This window comes from Malus sylvestris, chromosome 10 (genome assembly GCF_916048215.2).
Source record: "Malus sylvestris chromosome 10, drMalSylv7.2, whole genome shotgun sequence".
NCBI classification, from domain to species: domain Eukaryota; kingdom Viridiplantae; phylum Streptophyta; class Magnoliopsida; order Rosales; family Rosaceae; genus Malus; species Malus sylvestris.
Window position 1 is genome coordinate 2,286,302 of NC_062269.1, and position 24,043 is coordinate 2,310,344.

Sequence of the window (24,043 nt, forward strand, 5' to 3'; positions counted from 1 at the left end):
TACAACTTTGCCGTGAGAATTCTCAGTGTGATTTTTCTGCTTCTTTTCTTGTCATTTCTCACTTCTCTCTGCCTGTGTAAGTTCCTGTTGATTCAATTACCAAAACAAGATTTAAAGTTTCTATTTTCCTATTCACTGCTCATTTTTGTTTTACTTGTTAGTTTTTGTCTCTCTTTTTTTGTTTGCAGACCCATTTTCCAGTGACTGAATCTGATTCAACGGCTGAAACTAAGTTATTGAGGACGGTAAGATCAAATCAAATTGTCAAATATGTGTTGGTACCGAGTTAAATATCTGACCACAGTGAGTCCCTTCAGTTACGAATAAAATTGCATTTTGTAAATTACCAAAAGAAGATTTAAAGTTTCAATTTTTCTATCTTTTTTAAAATTTTAAAACATTAATCTTCTATCTATTTACTTTTTTCTTTCAGTTACTGTTCGGAGTACTCGATTTATAGCAACTGGTTTTTTTCCGATGGCATTGAGCACCCAAAGAGCCTCTGCATCTTTTGTTTCGAATGAATCCGCTGCTCGATGGAAGTATGATGTGTTTTTGAGTTTTAGGGGTGTAGACACCCGCAAGGGTTTTGTATCTTATTTATACCATGAATTGTACAAGTGCCAAGGAATTACGACTTTCTTTGACGATCGAGAGATTGAAGGAGGAACAAGTATTCATCTTGAGCTTCCGAGTGCGATCAAGGAATCGCATATTGCAATCGTTGTTCTCTCACCAAACTATGCTTCTTCCAAATGGTGCTTGAATGAACTTACAACCATTCTTCAATGCATGGAAGCCAGGAACACAGTTCTGCCAGTCTTTTATGAGACAGATCCATCTGACGTTGGACATCAGAGGGGGTCTTTTGCCAAAGCCTTCGATGAGCATGAAGAAAAGTTCATTAGTACCGAAGACAAGATGAAGGTGACCCAGTGGAGAGAAGCTCTGAAAAAAGTATCCAAAATTTCTGGGTGGCATTCGAAGGAATCTAAGTAAGCATGCATGAACTTTAATTTCCCATGTCTTAGTAGAGGCAAACTTGAATGCTTCGTTTATGGTTTTTTTTTATTGGTTATTTTATACCTTGTAGGTGTGAAAGGGAGCTTATTGAAAAAATCGTCCAAAGTGTGTGGAGGAAAGTGCAAGCTACATTCACGTTGTTAGATTCTTCACAGAAATTTGTTGGGGTTAATTTTAGGCTAGAGCAACTAAGTTCGCTATTAGCTCAAGATGCCAATGATGTTCGCTTTATAGGGATAACGGGGATGGGTGGCATAGGTAAAACAACCCTTGCTAAGCTAGTTTATGATAAAATATTCCATCATTTTGAAGTTCATTGCTTTCTTGGCAACGTTAGAGAGGTTTCTAAAATAAACCATACTCTAATTGGCCTTCAAAAAAGACTTCTTTTTCCGATGTTGAAGGAAAAGATTGAAGAAATTTGGGATGAAGAGTGGGGAAGCATTTTCATTAAGAAGTGCTTAAGCAATAAAAAGGTTCTTCTCGTACTTGATGATGTGGATGATTTAAAACAACTTGAAGTACTGGCTGGAAATCAAAGTTGGTTTGGTATGGGAAGTAGAATTGTGATTACGACTAGAAATGAAGGGTTGCTAGTCCAACATGGTATAGCAACATCATATAAGATGCGGGGGTTGAATGACTGCGAAGCACTTGAGCTCTTTAGTCTGAATGCCTTTAGGAAAGAACAACCCGAGAAAGACTTTTTCGAACTCTCAAAGCATTTCCTAAAATATGGTAGAGGCCTTCCACTGGTTCTTAAAACATTAGGGTCTTCTTTGCATGCGAGAGGTCAAGATGCATGGAAGAGTGTGTTGGATAATATTCATAAAGTTCCTAATCCAACAATTTTCAATTCACTCAAAATCAGTTACGACGGACTAGATGACATGGAGAAGAGAGTTTTTCTTGATGTTGCATGTTTACACAAAGGGAAGTGCATGAAGCAAGTTATACGAATGCTAGACGATTCTTTTGGAATTTCTAGTAGTATTCTGATAGATCTACTAACTGAGAAATCTCTCTTAACTATTGAAGAACGCATCCAATATGGTATTTGAGCCAAGTACATAAGGATGCATGATTTGATACAAAACATGGCATGGACAATTGTTGGTCAAGAGTCTAGAGAGCCTGGTCTACGGAGTAGGTTGTGGCTTCCTGATGACATTTTTTATATATTCATGACCAATACGGTAAGAAGTTATGTAAATAGCAAGTTCAAAAGAAGATACGATTTCTTTTAATGCAATATACTTAAATGTTAAATTTACGTTTCCTACATTCTTGGTTAGTAGGGAACGAGAGCCATTGAAGGTATAAGATTACAGCTACCTGAAATAGAAGAGGTGCCCTGGAGTTGTGAAGCCTTCTCTAATATGCATGGACTGAGGTTTCTAGAATTCGACAATTTGATCATTTCTTCAAGTCCCAAATTTCTTCCATATTCCTTGAGAATTATAATGGGAATTTTAACGAAAAACACCCGGTACTGTTCACTTTAACAAAAAACCACATTTTTACACTAAAAAGTCAATTCTGGTACTATTCACTTTACCCTTTATTTTGTCTTTATCATTAAAACTCAAAGTTTTCAAGCTCTTTTCATTAGTTTTCCTAATTATTAATTTGAAGTTGGTATCCTTCCAAGTCTCTTCCACCAAGCTTTCACCCGTGTTTCCTTACCGAACTAAGAATGCCTCATAGCAAACTTGTTCGTTTATGGGATGGAAAAGAGGTAAGAGTATTTTGAATGAATGCTACTTAACATATTTTTTTATGGATTGTTTTATACACACGCTTGCAGAAGTGTCATTAGGTTCGGAACATTAAGTTTCTTATTCATCATATTGGCTTCCTTTAGTTTCATCTAGATGATATTGGATTGCCTCTTGATAATATCATTTATCTTAATGTTTGCAGATTTTTTGCTTTTAAAATCTTATTATTAGGCCCTAAATAGTCATTTTATAAAGAAAATATGTAAGTTATTTAATAAATAAATGTTCATGGAGTATATTTAACAATGTGTGAGATGCTAATTAAAAAAACATTTTTTAAAACAAAAATGCTATACTCTTATGACAAATTTGTATCATTTCTCTAATAGAAATGAAACTCACATGCGTTAATGGACCCTACCTATATTAGAGAGATGATATAATTAATTGTATAAATAAGTGGTAAATATAGCATTACTTTTTTTTCAATGTCAAATAGAATTGTAAGGTTTTTGGAAGCTTATATATTATTTCATGTATTGTGCAGAACTTCCCAAAGTTGAAATGTATTGATCTTAGCGACTCAAATGAATTGATCGGTACCCCAGATTTCACTGGTCTTCAAAATCTTGAGGAGCTAATACTTGTGCGTTGTAAGAATTTAGTTGATATTCACCCATCTATTGCAGTTCTTAAAAAACTTAAAGTTGTGAATCTTTATGGCTGTGAAAGTATTAAGAGCCTCCCAAGTGAAGTAGAAATGGATGCTCTTGAGTATTTAAATCTTGTCAAATGCTCCAAATTGAAAAAGATCCCAGAATTTTCGAACCAGATGAAAAGTTTGTCCTCGCTTTTTTTACGTGGGACTGCAATTGAGAAATTACCGATTGAACATCTGGTTGGCCTTACTAGACTGAGTATCAGTAGGTGCGGAAGGGAAGACTGGGGCTGTCGCCACTCATTTGGAATTAGAAAGAGCGATGAGCCTCGTTGGGGTTTGCTGTGGTCTTCCTTATATCGTTTGCGTTGTTTGGAGCGCTTATTCCTAGGTTATTGTGATCTTGGGGAAGGTGATATCCCCGATGATATTGGTTGCTTGTCCTCTTTAAAAGAGTTAGATCTTAGTGGGAACAATTTTGTTACCCTTCCAGCAAGCATCAAATGCCTTTCTCGACTTGAGCATCTTTGGTTGGTCGGGTGCGAAAGACTTGAGCAACTGCCAGATCTTCCGTCAAATAGGAAATTACACGTACACGTAGGTGATTGTACTTCATTGAAAAGGTTGTCGGATCCATCCAATTTGTATGATTTTGCTTTCTGTTCTGTAAATTGCATTACATTGGTGGAAGATGAAAACTGGATCAAAACAATATATTCAAGGATAGTGAAATACGCAACTGAGGTACTCTCTCTCTCTCTCTCTCTCACATATAATGGTTCTTTTCGGTGCAGAAAATCTGTCGTTATCCTATTGTCTGCCCCGGAAAGGGGATTCCCGAGTGGTTCAACAATCAAACTTTGGGACATGCGCTAGATGTGGAGCTACCTCCGCAATCGTGTAGCAGCTGGATGGGGATTGCTTTTTTGTGTTGTTTTTGCACAACCTAAGGAGATCTTGCGTCTTCTTCAAAAACAAAAGGAGAACTTCCGAAATCCAGTTGCCATTATAAACAATGGATTCTGGATTCAGTGTTTACTTCCGACTAACCGTAGACAATGTACATGGTTCTTTAAAAGGCCTCTTGTGTCAGAACACCTTTGGATATTCTATTTGCCTCGCAAAGAATGTCTTCAAGAACAGTTTCTATTTGAAACTTATTATAGACTCGGAATGAATGAACCCAAAGTAGGCTTGAATATGGTGAAGATGTGCGGGGGGCTCGTTTGGTTACAAGCAAGATTTGAAAGAACTCAAACAAACACTGAAAACCTTGAAGCGAACATATGAATATTGTGAAGAGGCAGCTTCAAGTCAAAGCCGTAGTTTTGACGACAAAGAACATACCCGCAAAAGGCAGAAGGAAGACAAATAATTGTTTCGTGCTTTTTTCAACCATTCAATGCCTCAAGAGTTTACTCAGACTCCATGTAAGTCACCATCTGAATCCCAGCATAACCTACATAATATTTTAGTGTTACTTTTTAACTCTTTTGAGCTATAGAATTTTAACTAGCAACGGTACCTGTGCAATGCTACAAGTTTTAAAACTGTATAAAACATGCTGCTTATCTGTCGGCAATTCATCATCAAGATAAATACACTTCTGACCTCAACTCTCCATTTATAACTCAATCCTTCACAGAAACCCAATAACTATATACTCCTGCCTGACCAGAGCATAAATCTACCTTAATTATAGTTCTAAAACTTAATTCAACCCATAAATCCAATTCTATATTACCAAACAATTAAAAGGTCGTACCCAGTATTTTACTGATGCAAAAGCTTGCATTTTTTTTTATACCCAACCCTCAAACTTGCATAAATCAAAGATAAGTAGAAATTAAGATGTATAGTTGTCCTCAAACATACTGTGTGGAAGCAAAGTGTAGAGGTTTGTGAAGCAAACAGCGACATCAAAACAAATTGGAGGTCCGTTAGCCTCTGTTCCTCCTCAGTCTAAAAAAATTACAAAAACATTTCAATTAAGTACATTTAACTAAAGGTCGTACCCAGTGCACAAGGCTCCTGCTTTACGCAGGGTCTGGGAGACATTGCAAAAAAATAAGTTTTTGTTCATATATTTTGGTTCATACCATGTGAAAGGAGGCATTATCATAAGTGTATTCTACAAAATTATATGGCATGCATCACCCTCTAAACGCTCCTTGAATATCCAGTCAAAAATTGAATATTCACAAAAAGTAACAGAACATTAGAAGTTAAAATTAAAAAAGGATGTAAACTATTTACCATTTCAGAATAACTCAAATCATGGAGATCCTCATCGTGTGTCCAGTCATCCATGCTAAATTCCGGAAATGAACGACATCCATAAGAACAAAGCCATTGACCTTTCTCAATTTTCCGACAATTAGGGCATTGCATTGCCCCCTTTACATTGAAGGCTGAACCAATGCAATCTGAAAGGATGTCAAGAAAAAAAAATCAAGAAACATGAAAGCTCGATACCATCTTTACTGAAAACAGTGAAAAGGCATAACTAAACTTACGCCCTTAAGAACTATAAAAAAATGCCTCATCAAACATAAAACTCCACTTACTGATATGAGATGATTTGAGCTACCAAAGGAAAATGCCACTGGGCATATCCAAATGTCATCTTTAAGATCAAAATAATTCCATATTCAGAATAAACTTACGGATGACAAAGTTTATCAAAGTTATATGAACCTGTGACTAAATTATGACACTATATGCTCTCAATGCCAAACAAATTCGGATTGTCAACACTGCACTTTCGACAATGGGCGTAAAGAGTTTAGACCCTTTTTGAAATGGTAAATAATGCACAAAAAGATCTAAACTATCTACCATTTCAGAACAACTGAAATTGCCGTAAAGTAGAACAAAACCACAACTTCAAATTCAAAAAATTAAACGACTAAATTTGCCCTAAAATGTTGTTTATACTTGTCATGCATATATATAGTGTTGATAACCCAGAAAAAAAATCTGTAAATTCCACAACCCAGTAACCAAAATTGGAACAATAATTAAAAAAATCTACCAATTGTAGAGAGAGAGGAGACGTTGAGCATCCATGGGGAGGGAATCACTGAGAGTTGGATCAGAAACGATCAAATTTTGGGGCAAGCCTGAGGAGATCGTGGATTGGGGATAAGTCGGTTGAGACCAGCCTCGAGGTCGGCCGTTGCCAGAATCCTAGATGCCGTCGCGGGCAAATTGAAACATCAGAGAGAAGGCAGCGGCGAGTGGGATTTTAGAGAGAGAAACCAGAGAGCATCGAGGGAGAAGGAACTGAGAGAAGGGAGATTGGAACGATTTGGATGAATTTTGCTTTCGGGATTCTAGGATTGATTTGGATGAACGCAGGTTTTCGTTTTTTTTTTTTTTTACATTTATGGAGAGATGAAGCAGATGGAAGCATATAGAAATAATGACCACCACGTGTATAAGAGGGCAAAATTAGAATTAGGATAAATATTTGAGGGGAAATTTGGTAGTACACTGTTCTTTTATTTGAAAAAAACTAAGTGCTTTTCAACGATTGAAAACATTTTTAGATAAAATATTTTTTAGTTCAAAAAACATTTAAAGTGCTTCCTATAAAAAGAACTAGTTATGTAAGATTATTGATGTTTAAGAAATTAACTCAATCACTACTTGTTCAATTGATCTCTTTCTTTCTTTTCTGTCCTTAAGTTCTTATGCCTTATGTGTTTTGCCATCTTAGTCAATATCATGCTCTCTCTCTCTCTCTCTCTCTCTCTCTCTCTCTCTCTATATATATATATATATATATATATATATATATATTATATGCACCTGAATAAAACATGTTTGTTTAAATACAATCAATGGTAGGAGGATAAGTCTTTTGTTACATTTTGTTCATTTTTAGTTTGCAGAAAATGTTGTAACATCGTTATACTATGATACAATCTTATTGTAATTAGTTTTTCTCGAATGGCCTTGCGTACATGAGATGTTCACCTTTTAGGATTTCATAGATAATTGTAAGAGTAAATTGTAGTAATGGTCCCTTAACTTTAATTCAATTGGAATAATAGTCCATCAACTAAAAACTATTACCATTGGTCACTCAAACTCATTAAAACGTGCAACTATAGTCCATCAACTATAAATTAATTACCAATGGCCCCTCAACTTTAATCCAACTGGAGAAATTGTCCCTTAACTTTAATCCAGTTGGAGAAATGGTCCCTCAACTTTAACCCAATTGTAGCAATTGTCCTTCCAACATCATTTTGACAAAATTCTGACAAAGTTGACGAAAATAATCATAGCTACACGTTTTGAAAAGTTAAAGGAGCAATGATATATATGTTCGAATGTAAGATTGGGAAGCAAAATATATTGTGATAGTTTCAGCATCGGCCGAATTGAAGCAAAACTTAGAATGCTATGAACAAATAAAGTAGCTTCAGACATAAAGCAAGTGCTTGAGCAGGGCCAATCATGATATCTGAAAACCCCTAAAGAAGTTGTCATGGTTCTTTACATAAATGCAGGATATTATGTAACAATGTTGTGTTTGTGAATCTTTTCATTATTGTGGATACTGATAATTTTGAACTCAAACTAAAAGTATGTTCTTAATGGCGAGGCTAAGACGCAACAGAAAAAGTGAATATCTGTTTCCGTGCAGGATGAGAAGAAATTTATCTCACAGGGTTAATTTTGGCTTTGATCATTTTCAGAATGAAACTTCAGCTGCAGATGTTGGAATTTGGTAAGTATCTTTTTGTGCTTAAATGTTTTCTGTTATACGTTCAATCAAGTCCAGATATTGTATATTACGTTTGATACAGTCAGCAGGTCAATTGGTGAGGGTCATATCAACAAACTGTCTAAAATTGGGCTAAGAATACAATTTAGCTGTAATAAAACCACGACCTCATGAATGCTTCTATTTATATTTTCAAAGAAAAAAAAATAAGCCTGCCTGTCTAGCTACTTCAGCCAAAGTGTTAATGGATACTGCTTATTTCTTACCTCCGATCGTGTGCAAGCCGAAAGTAGAATAAATCGAAAACTATATGTTCTAATTTTCCAAAAGAAGTTTGTGCTGTGCCTCCAGGACCTCATGTTCTTTTTCAGTTACCCTTTCTTTTTGTATTGTTTCTGAATTTAATGCACATGCCTTAATGCAACTTGCCATGAGAGCTGAGGCTTTAGTTGTCCAATCTGTTACTACTCCAGATCATAACACAAAAACCAGAGTTGAAGTAGTATATATAGTATATCCTATGAGCAATTGTCTGTTCAAGTATGAATTCAAACGCGCAATGCCAAAATAGAAAAGCATCTGCCTCATGCTAAACTCGACACTATCGACAGCCACAATTTAGGTTTGTTTTCGGACATTTTCTCCCTCCCTCTCACTCGTGGTTAGTGGATGTGACGGGAAGTGACTGTTCTTCCAACAGCGCTTTTCGAGCAGTTCTGGAGATCCAGTCTGTATTTTCTGATGACAGCTGTTTTGTTCATGTCTTCTTTGGCTCCTTGTACTCTAACAAGTTTGATTTCTCCTTTGTTCTTTGTAGTGGGGGCAAGCATGATTAAAGAGGTAGTGGAGGATTAGCATAGATTCGCAGGTGAAACAAATAAATGCTGTAGAATTTTTCTTGTTAATTAATTTCAATTTGTATGCTCATCATATGTTATCTTCAATTTATATACTCCCCAGTTTAGAATTTCTTCTCCCCTATTAGAAATTCCGTATGATCATAAAGCCCTTAAATCACGAAAAAGAACAAAGAATGGTTCGAAAAAAAGAAATGAAATGTAAGAAAAGAAGAAAAATCGTGCAGATTCACAAAAACTCCGTGGACAGGAACTCAAAAAGGCATACCAAAGTCGTGACTTTTCTGTTCTTTCTTTATATTCATTGCATTATAAATATGAAACCCGATAATTTCTTGTACGCTGATCTAATGATTGCTTCATATCTGGTTACGGTTTTCGTCAGTCCGCCCTAAGTACACATAATCAGTAGCTTAGAGGAGTCTGAAGAAATAACTTCTGTCAAGTAAACCTACAAGCTAACGTTGAGTCCTGCTGTGATTGTTGGTGCATCTATGCCTTAGCGTATATCTTTACTCAGTCTACTTCTCTTCTCTGCACTGCAGCTTGCTGCCTTTTAGAATGAAGCTTACGTACTACTCAGATCAGTTTCACCCCCCATTGACTGGTTCTTCGTTGCTGCAATTCAATGCTCCCGTTGGGAGGTGGAAGCATTTCAATGATCATGTTGGGGCGTGGAAGAATGGTCAGGGAATGAAGAAGGTTGAGCTTCAAGTGAGTGAAGATTCAGAGATGCAAGTGGGCTATAAACACCAGATTTAACATTTGGAACACCGGCTTTCTCGTCGTCGCCAATGCTGCATCAAGCATATTCGCGGATGCAAGTTTGAACATATATGTTCCTATTAAACCGCATTGTATTTGTAGCATGTATTAAGTGTACAAAGTAGGTAATGATTTCTAACTCTGATTATTACCGGTTTCCTCATAGATATTACTTTTTAGCACTGATTCGGAGAAGGTTACTTGAATTCTGAGAAGCATCACCCTCAGCTTTCATAGTTTACGTCATTGTGGAGCATTAAATCCTTCAGTAAAGCACCAAACCATTTGTCTTCCTTCAGTCCTTTGCAGAGCGGTTCTTTGTCATCAGAGCTATCACTCCACTTGGACCTGCCTCGTCACAATATTCATGTGTTTGCCTTCGGATGTTCATCGTTCCATTGAGTTCTTACAAGTCTTGCTCGGACATCCTAAAATCACAAGATGCCCTGTTGTTCCTAAAACTCTATCTCGACAGAAAACTTGTCCGTATAAAAAACATCGAATCTGGAAATAATCATCTTCAGGAAGGGCAGATTTTTTTCTCATATCCTAAAACAACACAAAAACAAATCCCCGTGCACTTGCTGCATGAATGCGAGAAAGCGAGTGAGCGAGCGAGAGAGTAATCAATCGCCTTAACATTGATATTATTGAACTCTTCCAGCCTCATTGCCAACCAATCTACAGCTATTGACAGAACGGAATGCAAAAGTTTGTAAACTGATGAATCTTCTCAATTTTGATGGATCTGACAACAATGTTAGGGAGCACAATCATCTGCGTTCACGTGTAATGTACTATTTGATGGAAGATCTGGCAACCGTTGATGCCTTTGGCACCTCTCCAAGATCAAAGATCCAAGCTGAGAAAGCAATCTAATGCTTTGATGGAAGGCTGACAAAAGTGCTTCTGCCAAGATCTAAGCTTAGTAAAGAGGACAAACAGCCAATATCATTGGCATAGCTCCTTCGCAAAGTTACAATCACTTAGACCTAATCTCAACAAACCAATCCCAAAGGATGAGGTCCCTTTCTTGCAAATAAGTGGTGAATGCCTCGCAAAAGCCATGATTTCATTGATCCACTAAAGGTTGGTTCTTGGAGAATTTTCGTAAGAACAAGATAGCAGTTCCATTAAGAAAAAGCACTTCTAAACACTTCCTCTCTCCTAAGTCTTCTGGCATTTTGTCAAGTTTTGAGCATCCAGACAGAGAGAGTGATATAAGAGACTGCAAATTACACTCGAGAGGCATAAGAGATTTTTGCAATGACTCAAATTCAGTATAACAAGGTCATCCACAAAATTCTGAAATCTTTTTCACTTTTCCGCAGCTAGATAGACTGAAACATACACCTCACTTGGGAGACTCAGTATTTTTACGGCCAGGAAGTTTCAAAACTTTAAGCCTCTTGTGAACTGCAACAGACAGGTGAATCTCCACTAAATTTGTACAACTTGTAAGAAGCAAGCTCTCAAGATTCGGAATACCAATGAAATCCGCCGTATTCATCAAGTTATTGGATTGACTAAGATCCATGTCTTTCAAGTTGTGCAAGTCCTACACAAGACGCAAATAATCGTAGAAAATTGGTAGAATGGTCTTCCTATCTTTCATGCATTCAACAATATGTGAAAGCTCATCTAAGCACAAGGTGAAAGAAGCACCTCTATTAAATTGCTTCCACCAAAATTGTCTCTGACCTCACTGCTGAGGTCAACATTTGCCCAAGCTCATCCGCTCTGAATAAAATAAATAAACAGTTGTAGGTAGAGGCAAAACAGAGAACTGAAAAATAACGGCAATAGTTTATTATTTTCGTTTGTGTATAAGCAAAGATGGCATTCTTTTTTACTAGTTCCATGAGAAGATAGACCGATATACTATTTGCCCTTTTGACAATTTAACACACGAAAGTTACTGGCGGTGTCCAATTGCTATATGCAAATATATCAAAACTTGAATTTCATTTTAATCATTCTATTCAGTTTTTTTAGACTATTTCATTGTAATAACTTGTGTCATTTGATTGGAAAATATACAGAGGGCTGAAATACATCATGGAGGTGAACTACTAGACTTAGGTTATGGGCACAAGATATATTCTGGTGGTAGTGTGGTTTGGGTAGACAATTTAAATCGGGACTACATGTCAAAATTTGATTTTGATGACTCTGCTAAAGCATTGGGATACCGAGAACCTCTTGAATATTACTATAGAGTGCCAGGTACAGAGTGCAAAAATGGGGTGGAAAGTAAGCTGGTTGGCATTGCAGATAATGTTGGGTTTAATAGCATGTTTGATAACTTTGCCCCGTAGTAGAGTTGTTATCTATCTGTGACCCTTTTATCGAAGCAGTGGAAGAGCCTGACGATAAGCTTGTTGATTCAGATTATGAGCAGAGCGAAAAAGAAAATAGTGTCAACAACCATGATCAAGAACCACAGCCTGATGGGTACAACGAAGATGTACATTCTCAAATTGGAGGATGACTCAACAAAGGGAAGCTTGTGACAAATGGCATAGTGATGTTGGGCCAAGGATCCACATAATCCTTGAGAAGAACAAGGTTGAAAGCAGCAAGTGCGTTGCTCATTATGCAGGGGAGAAGATGTTTCAAGTAGAGCATATGGGTGGGGTTCAATTTGTAGTTGATCTAGCTAAGCACACATGCACATGTAGAAGGTGGAACTTGACTGGAATTCCTTGTGGGCATGCAATAGCTTCCATTTGTAGAAGAAATGAAGATCCTGTCACATATATACACTCATGCTATAAGAAGGCGTCCTGGAAGAGGGCTTATGGACCTTTCCTTCGCCCTATGGCTAATGAAGAGTTATGGACACGCACCAACTTACCTCCTATTTTGCCTCCAGTTTATCATAAGCAACCGGGTAGGCCGAAGAAAGTAAGGGCAAGGGAACCAGATGAGAAACCAGCGGCACCTACTGGAACAAGGCTATCAAGATCATTCCATGTCAAAATAAAATGCAAAGTTTGTGGGGAGGAAGGACACAACAGGTTGCGTCATCGAAAAGAAGGTACCAATAGTAGCAATCAGGTAATTTAGAAAACAATGATTTATTTTAATTTATATCTTGTGGACTGCTGAAGTTAATTAGTGTGTTATTTAAATTTGGGACTTAGATATTTGTCTATCATTATTTACATATGTATTGACTTCTTGTAGGAACCAAGAGACCAACCAAGCTCTACAAGTGCACCAAGAGGCCAACCAAACTCCGGAAATAAAACAACTCAACCAAGCTATAGCATGCCAATGGAATCACAGCCCATTTCTTCTATGACAATCAAGACAACTAAGAAATATAGGCTCAAGTGATCTCTGTCAAGAAGAAAAAGGTTTGGGAATCATAGAGGATGGAAGTGTTTGATGTAATTGGTTTGGGGTTTAATATGAGCATGTCCATATAGGGATGCCGTTCTGTTTTGAGACTTAAATTTAGGCATTATGAAGACTTGTTTTGCCAATTGTAGATGCTCTGACTATGTTGAAATCATAAAGGGGGGTTGAAGACTTGTTAGGCATTATGAAGACTTGTTTTGAGACTTAAATTTAGGCGTTATGAAGACTTTTTCTGATGATCAGTTGGTTTGCCATTAAAATGTTTTAGGACTGTGCAATCATAATAACTACAACATACTCAACAAATTTAGGCAAAAATCTAGTAATTTTTACAAAATTACGAAATTCAAACTCATCTAATGATGATAAATACGATGATAAGAAAACACCATAATTTATGGTGGTGAACAAAAATACTCCCAAACCTCTCTCTTCTGGTCTACTTCTACTTTTGTGTGAGTATTTTCATCGTGGTTTTCATTAACTTTTCATTACTTTCCTATGGCATTGAGCACTCAAAGATCCTCTGCATCTTTTCTTTCGAATCAATCTGCCCCTCGATAGAAGTACGATGTGTTTTTGAGTTAAAAAAAAAAAAAAAAACAAAACGACATGAATATCTTTTCATTTTGGTCAAAAGCGCGTAGAGAGGACGACCGTTCAATGTTGATTAGTACCATGAAATGTCTTTAAATTTTTTGGCTGATCAAATAATATTTAATTGTTAACTTGCATGATCAATCAAACCAAGAAAGTAAACAATCGATCCACATTTTGTAAACATTTAAATTTTATCTCTAATAGAAATATAGCTCATTGAATAAGTCAATTTCACCATTACTAGAGAGATTGTTCATGTGTAATATACGTAATGTGATTTTCCTTATATTTTTCTTAATTATTTGATTATTTGATTATTGACAACGAAATCACCTCTATTAAATTGATTGCACCAATATTGTCTCTGACCTCACTGCTGAGGTCAACATTTGCCCAAGCTCATCCTTCTGAATAAATAAATAAACATAGAACCAAACCAGAGAACTGGGAAATAACGAGGAATCCCCAAGAAAGAGCTGAATCTGGCCAATTCCAAACTGAAAAGATAGAACTTAACTACCAAAAACGCGTGAAAGGAGATTTGACTTAGTCATTACGAAATTTCAAAGAAGCTCACTCTTGATGTGTTGCGAAATTTCAAGAAAGCTCACTCTTGATGTGTTGCAAAAATAACTAAATAATTACGTAATAGTGCATATTCGTGAATCAAAGACCTTAGTTAATGGATATAAGAATCCATTAACTAGGGTGTTTAATGATTCTACCTCTTTATTTAATTGAATTTCCAACAATTCATAAAGTTGATCAAATAGCCAGGCAAACCAGGGTCACCAACTGTCTCTAATTTTTTTAACTCAAAATATTTGCCCTTACACAACTTTGCATGTTTGTAGAAAGAGCAGTACTAATTCTCAGACGCATTTCATCGAACATGTAGTGTGCCACATTCTCATATGCTTTCTTACAAGAATAATTAAAGCAAAATTACTTTTGTATAACACACAAGTCGAAGCGCGTTTTTATATTTTCTTTTAACGTTGTTAAGAACTTATAGTTCAATTGATTAAAAGTATACACATCCATACTTAAAAGTTTGAGTTCGATTATGCCCTCCCGAATATCACTTTGTAATTTGTATATAAAAAAATTAGAAAATACTACCATCATTCCCGAGATGTTGGACATAATAGTTTATAAATGTTGTCAAAAATTTGAAATTCCTCACTTATAAGAAGATGAATATCATTAGTGTAACATCTCACATCGCCCAGGGGAGCAGATCATGTAAGCCTTATATGTGGGCCAGGATGTGACAACTAGATTGTAGTACTAGATGGTATAAAAAAATGTCTAAATACCTAATTTTCGCTCGAATTCTAATCCATAGATAAAAGGGAACTTTAACGAAAAACACCCAGTACTGTTCACTTTAACGAAAAACCACATTTTTACACTAAAAGGTCAATCCTGGTACTATTCACTTTACCCTTTATTTTGTCCTTATCATTAAAACTCAAAGTTTTCAAGCCCTTTTCATTAGTTTTCCTTAGATAAAATTGATAGTTTACTCTTTCTTTTCCAACTCAAATTTACCCGAAAGATTTAAAGCCCAAAAAGGCGGAAAAACACAATATACATAACACACGTCCATCTCGTACTACCGAAAGACAAAAGTAGACTGAACAAACTCGAGGAAAGTGACAAAGAGCACTAGATGACTTATGAGAAGAGGCAAGCCACCGAGCATGACTTTTTGGTAAAATCTTGTTCATTTTGGCACTTGTACTCTACAGTCTATACATATGATTTTATTCTTTCTCCGTTAATTATTCAGTGTTACTTGTTTTAGAATATATAGATAAAATGATGAAGGCGGGAAAAAATTTCACACAAAATTGTAACGAATATCTGCAACTGCAACAAAACAAAGGCATAAAGATGTTAGACTTTGTCATACCGGTGTCTCGTATGCCTAAATTAAGACTTGGAAGATGAATGAGAATTAAAGAGCTTAGGGTTTCTTATGGAGGAAATGGTCTTCACTCTTCAAAGTTTGGTTAGTTATTCGATGTTAATTAACATTTGAAAGATAATCCTTCAAGATGCCTCAATCTCACCCAATTTCTCTCCATTATTTCATATGTCGTTTTCATTTTAGATTAATTCAATCACACAAGTCAAAAATCGCTAAAGTCTTACCAAACAAGTAGTCAGAACTAAAAAAGATAAGAAGAAAAGGAAGGAAGGAACGAGTAAATGCATGGAGGCCCCATAGGAAGAATAATTATTTTTAGTCCAATTTAGGAGCAGGAATAGGAGTACGTAGAACGTTGGCTGTTCGCACTGATTTTTGTGGGTTTTTTTTTTGTTGGATTAATTGGTATTGTCCCACTTGGCCGGCTTTCCTACAACTTTCATTCTCCCTCTTCCATTATTTCCTTTCACCAAAACCTCTCTCTTTTTTGTTCAAAAAAAAAAACCCTCTCTTTTGGTTTGGTCTGCTCCTATTTTTGTGTGAGTGTTTTCATAGTGGTTTTCATTACTTTTTCAAAAGAGCCTCTGTATCTTTTCCTTCGAATCTCGATGGATGAGAAGAGAAAAGGTAGAGAAAGATGACAATCCCAGCAAGCAAGCTTCCTGGAAATTTCTCATAGTCGGTCTTCCGCTTTTTTTTTTTTTTTTTTTAGAGTTTTAACGAAAAGCTCACAGTACTGCTCATTTTAATGAAAAACCATATTTTTACACTAAAAAGTCAAACCTGGTACTATTCACTTTACCCTTTATTTTGTCCTTATCATTAAAACTCAAAATTTTCAAACCTTTTTCATTAGTTTTTTTTTTTTTTTTTTGGAAAACCCACACTAAACCGTGTACGTATGATAACTCCCTTCAGCTTTTCACTATGACCCACACTAAACCGTGTGGTCACCACCAACCAGTAGAAGTAGTTGATTGTCCATCTCTTTCCCATTTATTTCCATTCCTACCTCTCTCTATCAACTTCCTCTCTTCCTACAACTTTGCCGTGAGAATCTTGAGTGTGATTTTTCTGCTTCTTTTCTTGTCATTTCTCACTATTCTCTGCCTGTGTAAGTTTCTGTTGATTCAGTATTTTGCTTTTCTGGTATTTGCTTTGAGTTCTTAATCTCTTTTTCTTAATATACAAAACAAGATTTAAAGTTTCTATTTTCATTTTCACTGCTCATTTTTGTTTTACTTGTTAGTTTTTGTTTCTCTTTTTTGTTTGCAGAACCCATTTTTCCAGTAACTGAATCTGATTCAACGGTTGAAACTGAGTTATCGAGGGCTGCAAGATCAAATCGAATTGTCAAATGTGTTGGTACTGAGTTAAATATCTGACCACAGTGAGTCCCCTTAGTTACGAATAAAATTGCATTTTGTAAATTACCAAAAGAAGATTTAAAGTTTCAATTTTTCAATCTTTTTTTAAATTTTAAAACACTAATCTTCTATCTATTTACTTTTTCATTCAGTTACTGTTCGGAGTACTCAATTTATAGCAACTTGTTTTCTTCCGATGGCATTGAGCACCCCAAGAGCCTCTGCATCTTTTGTTTCGAATGAATCCTCTCCTCGATGGAAGTATGATGTGTTTTTGAGTTTTAGGGGTGTAGACACCCGCAAGGGTTTTGTATCTCATTTATACCATGAATTGTGCAAGTGCCAAGGAATTACGACTTTCTTTGACGATCGAGAGCTTGAAGGAGGAACAAGTATTCATCTTGAGCTCCCGAGTGCGATCAAGGAATCGCATATTGCAATCGTTGTTCTCTCACCAAACTATGCTTCTTCCAAATGGTGCTTGAATGAACTTACAACCATTCTTCAATGCATGGAAGCCAGGAACTCAGTTCTGCCGGTCTTTTATGAGACAGATCCATCTGACGTTGGAAATCAGAGGCGGTCTTTTGCCAAAGCCTTCGATGAGCATGAAGAAAAGTTCATTAGTACCGAAGACAAGATGAAGGTGACCCAGTGGAGAGAAGCTCTGAAAAAAGTATCCAAAATTTCTGGGTGGCATTCGAAGGAATCTAAGTAAGCATGCACGAACAACTTTAATTTCCCATGTCTTAGTAGAGGTAAACTTGAATGCTTCGTTTATGTTTTTTTTTATTGGTTATTTTATACCTTGTAGGTGTGAAAGGGAGCTTATTGAAAAAATCGTCCACAGTGTGTGGAGGAAACTGCAAGCTACATTCACGTTGTTAGATTCTTCACAGAAATTTGTTGGGGTTAATTTTAGGCTTGAGCAACTAAGTTCGCTATTAGCTCATGATGCCAATGATGTTCGCTTTATAGGGATAACGGGGATGGGTGGCATAGGTAAGACAACCCTTGCTAAGTTAGTTTATGATAAAATATTCCATCATTTTGAAGTCCATTGCTTTCTTGGCGACGTTAGAGAGGTTTCTAAAATAAACCGTACTCTAATTGGCCTTCAAAAAAGACTTCTTTTTCCGATGTTGAAGGTAAAGATTGAAGAAATTTGGGATGAAGAGTGCGGAATCATTTTCATTAAGAAGTGCTTACGCAATAAAAAGGTTCTTCTTGTCCTTGATGATGTGGATGATTTAAAACAACTTGAAGTACTGGCTGGAAACCAAAGTTGGTTTGGTATGGGAAGTAGAATTGTGATTACGACTAGAAATGAAGGGTTGCTAGTCCAACATGGTATAGCAACATCATATAAGATGCGGGGGTTGAATGACTGCGAAGCACTTGAGCTCTTTAGTCTGAATGCCTTTAGGAAAGAACAACCCGAGAAAGACTTTTTGGAACTCTCAAAGCATTTCCTAAAATATGCTAGAGGCCTTCCACTAGTTCTTAAAACTTTAGGGTCTTTTTTGCATACGAGAGGTCAGGATGCATGGAAGAGTATGTTGGATAATATTCATACAGTTCCTAATCAAACAATTTTCAATACACTCAAAATCAGTTATGACGGACTAGAGGACATAGAGAAGAGAGTTTTTCTCGATGTTGCATATTTCCACAAGGGGAAGTGCATGAAGCGAGTTATTCGAATGCTAGACAATTCTTTTGAAATTTCTAGTAGTATTATGATAGATCTACTAATTGAGAAATCTCTCTTAACTATTGAAAAACGCATCCAATATGATAATTCAGCCAAGTACTTCATAGGGATGCATGATTTGATACAAGAAATGGCATGGACAATTGTTGGTCAAGAGTCTAAAGAGCCCGGTTTACGGAGTAGGTTGTGGCTTCCCAATGACATTTTTCATATATTCACGACCAATACGGTAAGAAATTATGTAAATACCAAGTTCAAAAGATGATATGATTTCTTTTAACGCAATATACTTAAATGTTAAATTTACATTTCCTACATTCTTGGTTATTAGGGAACGAGAGCTATTGAAGGTATAGTTTTACAGTTGCCTGTAATAGAAGAGGTGCACTGGAGTTGTGAAGCCTTCTCTAGTATGGATGGACTGAGGTTTCTAGAATTCGACAATTTGATCATTTCTTCAAGTCCCAAATTTCTTCCATGTTCCTTGAGAATTATGGTTTGGAGTTATTATCCTTCCAAGTCTCTTCCACCAAGCTTTCACCCGCGTTTCCTTACCGAACTAAGAATGCATCATAGCAAACTTGTTCGTTTATGGGATGGAAAAGAGGTAAGAGTATATTGAATGAATGCTACTTTAACATAATTTTTTATGAATTGTTTTATACGCACGCCACATTTTTTTGACCACTCCCCACGTGCTCAATACACCCCATATCCATTTTTTAAATTAAAATTTATCTTACCACAACCCACTTGCTTTCCAAAACTACCCTCACACCCCATACTCTTTGTCAATTAAGGATTTTTTAGTTTCATTTTCTATAGATTTTGGGGTTTTTGTCAATTAGTGTGCTCTACCTATATTAGAGAGATGCTATAATTAATTGTATAAATAAGTGGTAAATATAGCATTACTCTTTTTTCAATGTCATAGAATTGTAAGGTTTTTGGAAGCTTATATATTATTTCGTGTATCGTACAGAACTTTCCCAAGTTGAAATGTATTGATCTGAGCTACTCAAATAAATTGATCCGTACCCCAGATTTCAATGGTCTTCAAAATCTTGAGGTGTTGATTCTTCGGTGGTGTAAGAATTTAGTTGAAATTCACTCATCATTTGCAGTTCTTAAAAAGCTTAAAGTTTTGAATCTTCGTGGCTGTGAAAGTATTAAGAGCCTCCCAAGTGAAGTACAAATGGATGCTCTTGAGTTTTTAAATCTTTCCAGATGCTCCAAAGTGAAAAAGATCCCAGAATTTTCGAACCAGATGAAAAGTTTGTCCAAGCTTTTTGTACGTGGGACTACGATTGAGAAATTACCGATTGAACATCTGGTTGGCCTTACTAAACTGAGTATCTGTAAGTGCAAAAGAGAGCCGTTTGTTAATAAGAAAAATCTCAAATTTCTTCGGCTTTCTGGACAACTTGCTAAACCAAGTGATGATTGGGACCTTCTCCGTTTGGTGTTGTCTTCTTTATATCATTTGCGTTGTTTGAAGGTGTTACGACTACGTTATTGTGATCTTGGTGAAGGTGATATCCCCAATGATATTGGTTGCTTGTCCTCTTTAAAAGAGTTAGATCTTTGTGGAAACAATTTTGTTACCCTTCCAGCAAGCATCAAATGCCTTTCTCGACTTGAGAATCTTTGGTTGGACGGGTGCGAAAGACTTGAGCAACTGCCAGATCTTCCGTCAAATAGCAAATTACGCGTATATTTATTTGATTGTACTTCATTGAAAAGGTTGTCGGATCCATCCAATTTGTTTGATTTCGCTTTCTATTCTATGAATTGCATTACATTGGTGGAAGATGAAAACTGGATCAAAACAATATATTCAAGGATCGTGAAATACGCAACTGAGGTACTCTCTCTCTCTCTCTCTCTCTCTCTCTCTCTCTCTCTCTCTCTCTCCCTCCCTCTCTCTCTCATAGAATGATTCTTTTGATGCAGAAAATCTATCGTTTTTATGATCATATTGTGTGCCCCGGAAAGGGGATTCCCGAGTGGTTCAACAATCAAACTTTGGGACATGCGCTAGATGTGGAGCTACCTCCGCAATCGTGTAGCAGCTGGATGGGGATTGCTTTTTGTGTTGTTTTTGCACAACCTAAGGAGAACTTGCGTCTTCTTCAAAAACAAAAGGAGAACTGGGGAAATCTAGCTGACCTTGAAATTGATGGATTCATGATTCGGTGTTTACCTCGGACAAACCGTGAACAGAATACATGGAGTACATGGTACTTTAGAAGGCCTCTTGTGTCTGAACACCTTTGGATATTCTATTTGCCTCGCAAACAATGTCTCCAAGAACAGTTTCTATTTGAAACTTATTATAGACTCGGAATGAATAAACCCAAAGTAGGCTTGAATATGGTGAAGAAGTGTGGGGCTCGTTTGGTGTACAAGCAAGATTTGAAAGAACTCAAACGAACACTGAAAATCTTGAAGTGAACATATGAATATTGTGAAGAGGCAGCTTCAAGTCAAAGTCGTAGTTTTTGACGACAAAGAACATACCCGCAAAAGGCAGAAGGAAGACAAATAATTGTTTCATGCTTTTTTCAACCATTCAATGCCTCAGAGTTTACTCAGAATCCATGTAAGTCACCATCTGAATCCCAGTATAACCTACATAATATTTTAGTTTTACTTCTTAATTCTTTTGAGCTATAAAATTTTAACTAGCAACTGTGCCCGAGCAATGGTACGGGTTTTAAAACCGTATAAACATGCAGAAAGTTCTAAATACCTACAGTATGAAAAACTATTTACATTCATGTGAAAATCGATTTACAGTAACTAACATATAGGTGTCCAAGTGTCCATATCAGTCATTGGTTTCTGGTGCGGAGTTCACAGATTACTACTGGTTTGAGCTGAAGAGTTGGATGAACTCGCTCTAAACTCCAATGATCTCTACACATCTGCTTATCTGTCGGCAATTCATCATCAAGATAAATACACTTTTGACCTCAACTCTCCATTTATAACTCAATCTTTCACAGAAACCCAATAACTATCTACTCCTGCATGACCAGAACATAAATCTACCTCAATTATAGTTCTTAAACTGAATTCAACCCATAAATCCAATTCTAAATTACCAAACAATTCAAAAAAAAACTTTAGCTTCAGATAACACTTCAAACAAACAAAAAGCACGATACACAATCTTGCACAATAGATCGAAACCCGAAAACAGATGATCATCAAAAAGCACCCAGATGATCAGAGCAAAAAGCTGGAAGCAAAAAGTATTTTACTTGTGCAAAAGCTTGCATTTTTTTTAATACCCAACCCTCAAACTTGCATAAATCAAAGAAAAGTAGAAATTAAGATGTAGAGTTGTCCTCAAACATACTGTGTGGAAGCAAAGCGTAGAGGTTTGTGAAGCAAACAACGATATCAAAACAAATTGGAGGTCCGTTAGCCTCTGTTCCTCCTCCTCAGTCTATAAAAATTACAAAAACATTTCAATAAGTACATTAACATTTCAAAAAAAAAAAAAAAAAGTTTTTGTTCATATATTTTGGTTCATACTATGTGAAAGGAGGCATTATCATATGTGTATTCTACAAAATTATATGGCATGTAAAAAAGAATATCCAGTCAAATGCCCGGCAAAAATTGAATATTCACAAAAAGTAAGAGAACATTAGAAGTTAAAATTAAAAAAGAATCTAAACTATTTACCATTTCAGAATAACTTAAATATAGAGATCCTCATCATTTCATGTGTCCAGTCATCCATGCTAAATTCGGAAATTGAACAACATCCATATTAGAATAAAGCCATTGACCATTTTTTGATTTTCCGCCAATTAGGGCAATTGCATTGGCCCCTTTACATTGAAGGCTGAACCAATGCAATCTGAAAGGATGTCAACAAAAAAAATCAAGAAACATGAAAGCTCGGTACCATCTTTACCGAAAACAGTAAAAAGGAGTAACTAAACTTACGCCCTTAAGAACTACAAAAAAATGCCTCATCAAACATAAAACTCCACTTACTGTGCATATCCAAATGTCATCTTTAAGATTAAAATAATTCCATATTCAGAATAAATTTACTGATGACAAAGTTTATCATAGTTATATGAACCTCTCAATGCCATACAAATTCGGATTGCCAACACTGCACTTTCGACAATGGGCGTAAAGAGTTTAGACCCTTTTTGAAATGGTAAATAATGCACAAAAACATATAAACTATCTACCATTTCAAAATAACTTAAATTGCCGTACCGTAGAACAAAACCACAACTTCAAATTCAAAAAATTAAACAACTAAATTTTCCCTAAAATGTTGTTTATACTTGTCATGCATATATATAGTGTTGAACCCAGAAGAAAAAAATTCTATAAATTCCACAACCCAGTAATCAAAATTGGAATAATAATTAAAAAAATCTACCAATTGTAGAGAGAGAGGAGACGTTGAGCATTCATGTGGAGAGAATCGTTGAGAGTAGGATCAGAAACGATCAAATTTTGGGGCAAACCTGAGGAGATCGGGGATTGGGGATAATTCGGTTGAGACCAACGTCGAGGTCGGCCGTTGCCAGAATCGTAGAAGTCGTCGCCGGCAAATTGAAACATCAGAGAGAAGGCAGCGGTGAGTGGGTATTTTAGAGAGAGAATCGAGCGGGAAGGAACTGGGAGAAGGGAGATTGGAACGATCTGGATGAAACCAGGTTTTTTCTGGAGAGACGAAGCGGATGAAAGCAAATAGAAATAATGACCACCAAGTACATAAGAGGGCAAAATCGGACTTAGGATAAATATTTGAGGCCAAAAATGGTAGTACACTGTTCATTTAGTTGAAAATGAGTTTTAGGATTCTAGGCAAGTGCTTTTAAATGACTGAAAACACTTATGATGGGTAAAATATTTTTAAGTTCAAAAAGTACTTAAATGTTTCCTGCAAGAAGCGCTAGTTATGTAAGATTATTGATGTTAAAGAAATTAACTCAATCACTACTTGTTCAATTGATCTCTTTCTTTCTCTTCTGCTTTTCTGTCCTTAAGTTCTCTATGTCTCTTGTGTTTGGCCATCTTAGTCAATACCATGAGCTATATATATTATATGCACTTGAATAAAACATGTTTGTTTAAATACAATCAGTGAGTACTTTTTTTTTTCCTTAGATCCAGCAATGAAGTCTAATTGTGTATATACATTAAATAATGTGTTTCTCTTTTCTATGCCAGAGATTCAACCATAAGAGATGCAAAGTCGCAGAGTGGATTCTATTAGGAAGGACTAGGATAAGTCTCTTGTTACATTTTGTTTAA

At 36.2% G+C, this 24,043-nt stretch overlaps 4 protein-coding genes and 1 long non-coding RNA gene across 15 annotated transcripts in view; 3 read left to right on the top strand and 2 right to left on the bottom strand.

Moving 5' to 3' along the window:
- LOC126587467 (TMV resistance protein N-like) overlaps positions 1-4,469 on the top strand; it is a 51,933-nt gene extending 47,464 nt beyond the window's left edge. Inside the window, exons 6-7 of the mRNA XM_050252550.1 lie at positions 3,815-4,146; positions 4,197-4,469. Of these exons, the coding sequence (XP_050108507.1) occupies positions 3,815-4,146; positions 4,197-4,352 (488 nt within the window). The 3' untranslated portion in view covers positions 4,353-4,469. The remainder of the gene's footprint in view (positions 1-3,814; positions 4,147-4,196) is intronic.
- Positions 1-21,405, top strand: LOC126587466 (TMV resistance protein N-like). Of its 10 annotated transcripts, none has more exons than XM_050252548.1 (7): positions 1-76; positions 16,914-17,029; positions 17,184-17,745; positions 17,846-18,974; positions 19,077-19,352; positions 19,728-20,609; positions 20,699-21,405. In XM_050252548.1, exons 3-7 carry the CDS (start codon positions 17,228-17,230, stop codon positions 21,197-21,199), a joined length of 3,306 nt encoding a protein of 1,101 aa, XP_050108505.1. In that variant the 5' UTR covers positions 1-76; positions 16,914-17,029; positions 17,184-17,227; the 3' UTR covers positions 21,200-21,405. The 10 variants fall into 10 exon arrangements, with proteins under 10 accessions (XP_050108505.1, XP_050108504.1, XP_050108500.1 ...); XM_050252547.1 differs by having other exon boundaries at positions 16,940-17,036; XM_050252543.1 differs by having other exon boundaries at positions 16,940-17,029.
- LOC126587472 (E3 ubiquitin-protein ligase RFI2-like) lies at positions 4,577-23,456 on the bottom strand. The gene is made up of 5 exons (XM_050252556.1): positions 23,203-23,456; positions 6,437-6,475; positions 5,659-5,828; positions 5,278-5,364; positions 4,577-4,861 (listed from the first exon to the last, which is right to left on the bottom strand). The coding sequence occupies exons 1-5, from the start codon at positions 23,345-23,347 to the stop codon at positions 4,838-4,840; spliced, it is 465 nt and encodes a 154-aa protein (XP_050108513.1). The 5' UTR covers positions 23,348-23,456; the 3' UTR covers positions 4,577-4,837.
- LOC126587473 (uncharacterized) lies at positions 10,486-14,317 on the bottom strand. The gene is made up of 2 exons (XR_007611079.1): positions 14,174-14,317; positions 10,486-11,548 (listed from the first exon to the last, which is right to left on the bottom strand). It is a non-coding gene; the product is annotated as an uncharacterized LOC126587473 (long non-coding RNA).
- Positions 11,575-13,370, top strand: LOC126587470 (uncharacterized). 2 transcript variants are annotated; one of them, XM_050252553.1, is made up of 2 exons: positions 11,575-12,802; positions 12,952-13,370. In XM_050252553.1, the coding sequence occupies exons 1-2, from the start codon at positions 12,250-12,252 to the stop codon at positions 13,011-13,013; spliced, it is 615 nt and encodes a 204-aa protein (XP_050108510.1). In that variant the 5' UTR covers positions 11,575-12,249; the 3' UTR covers positions 13,014-13,370. The 2 variants fall into 2 exon arrangements, with proteins under 2 accessions (XP_050108510.1, XP_050108509.1); XM_050252552.1 differs by having other exon boundaries at positions 11,581-12,822.
- Positions 23,457-24,043: the final 587 nt, after the last annotated feature.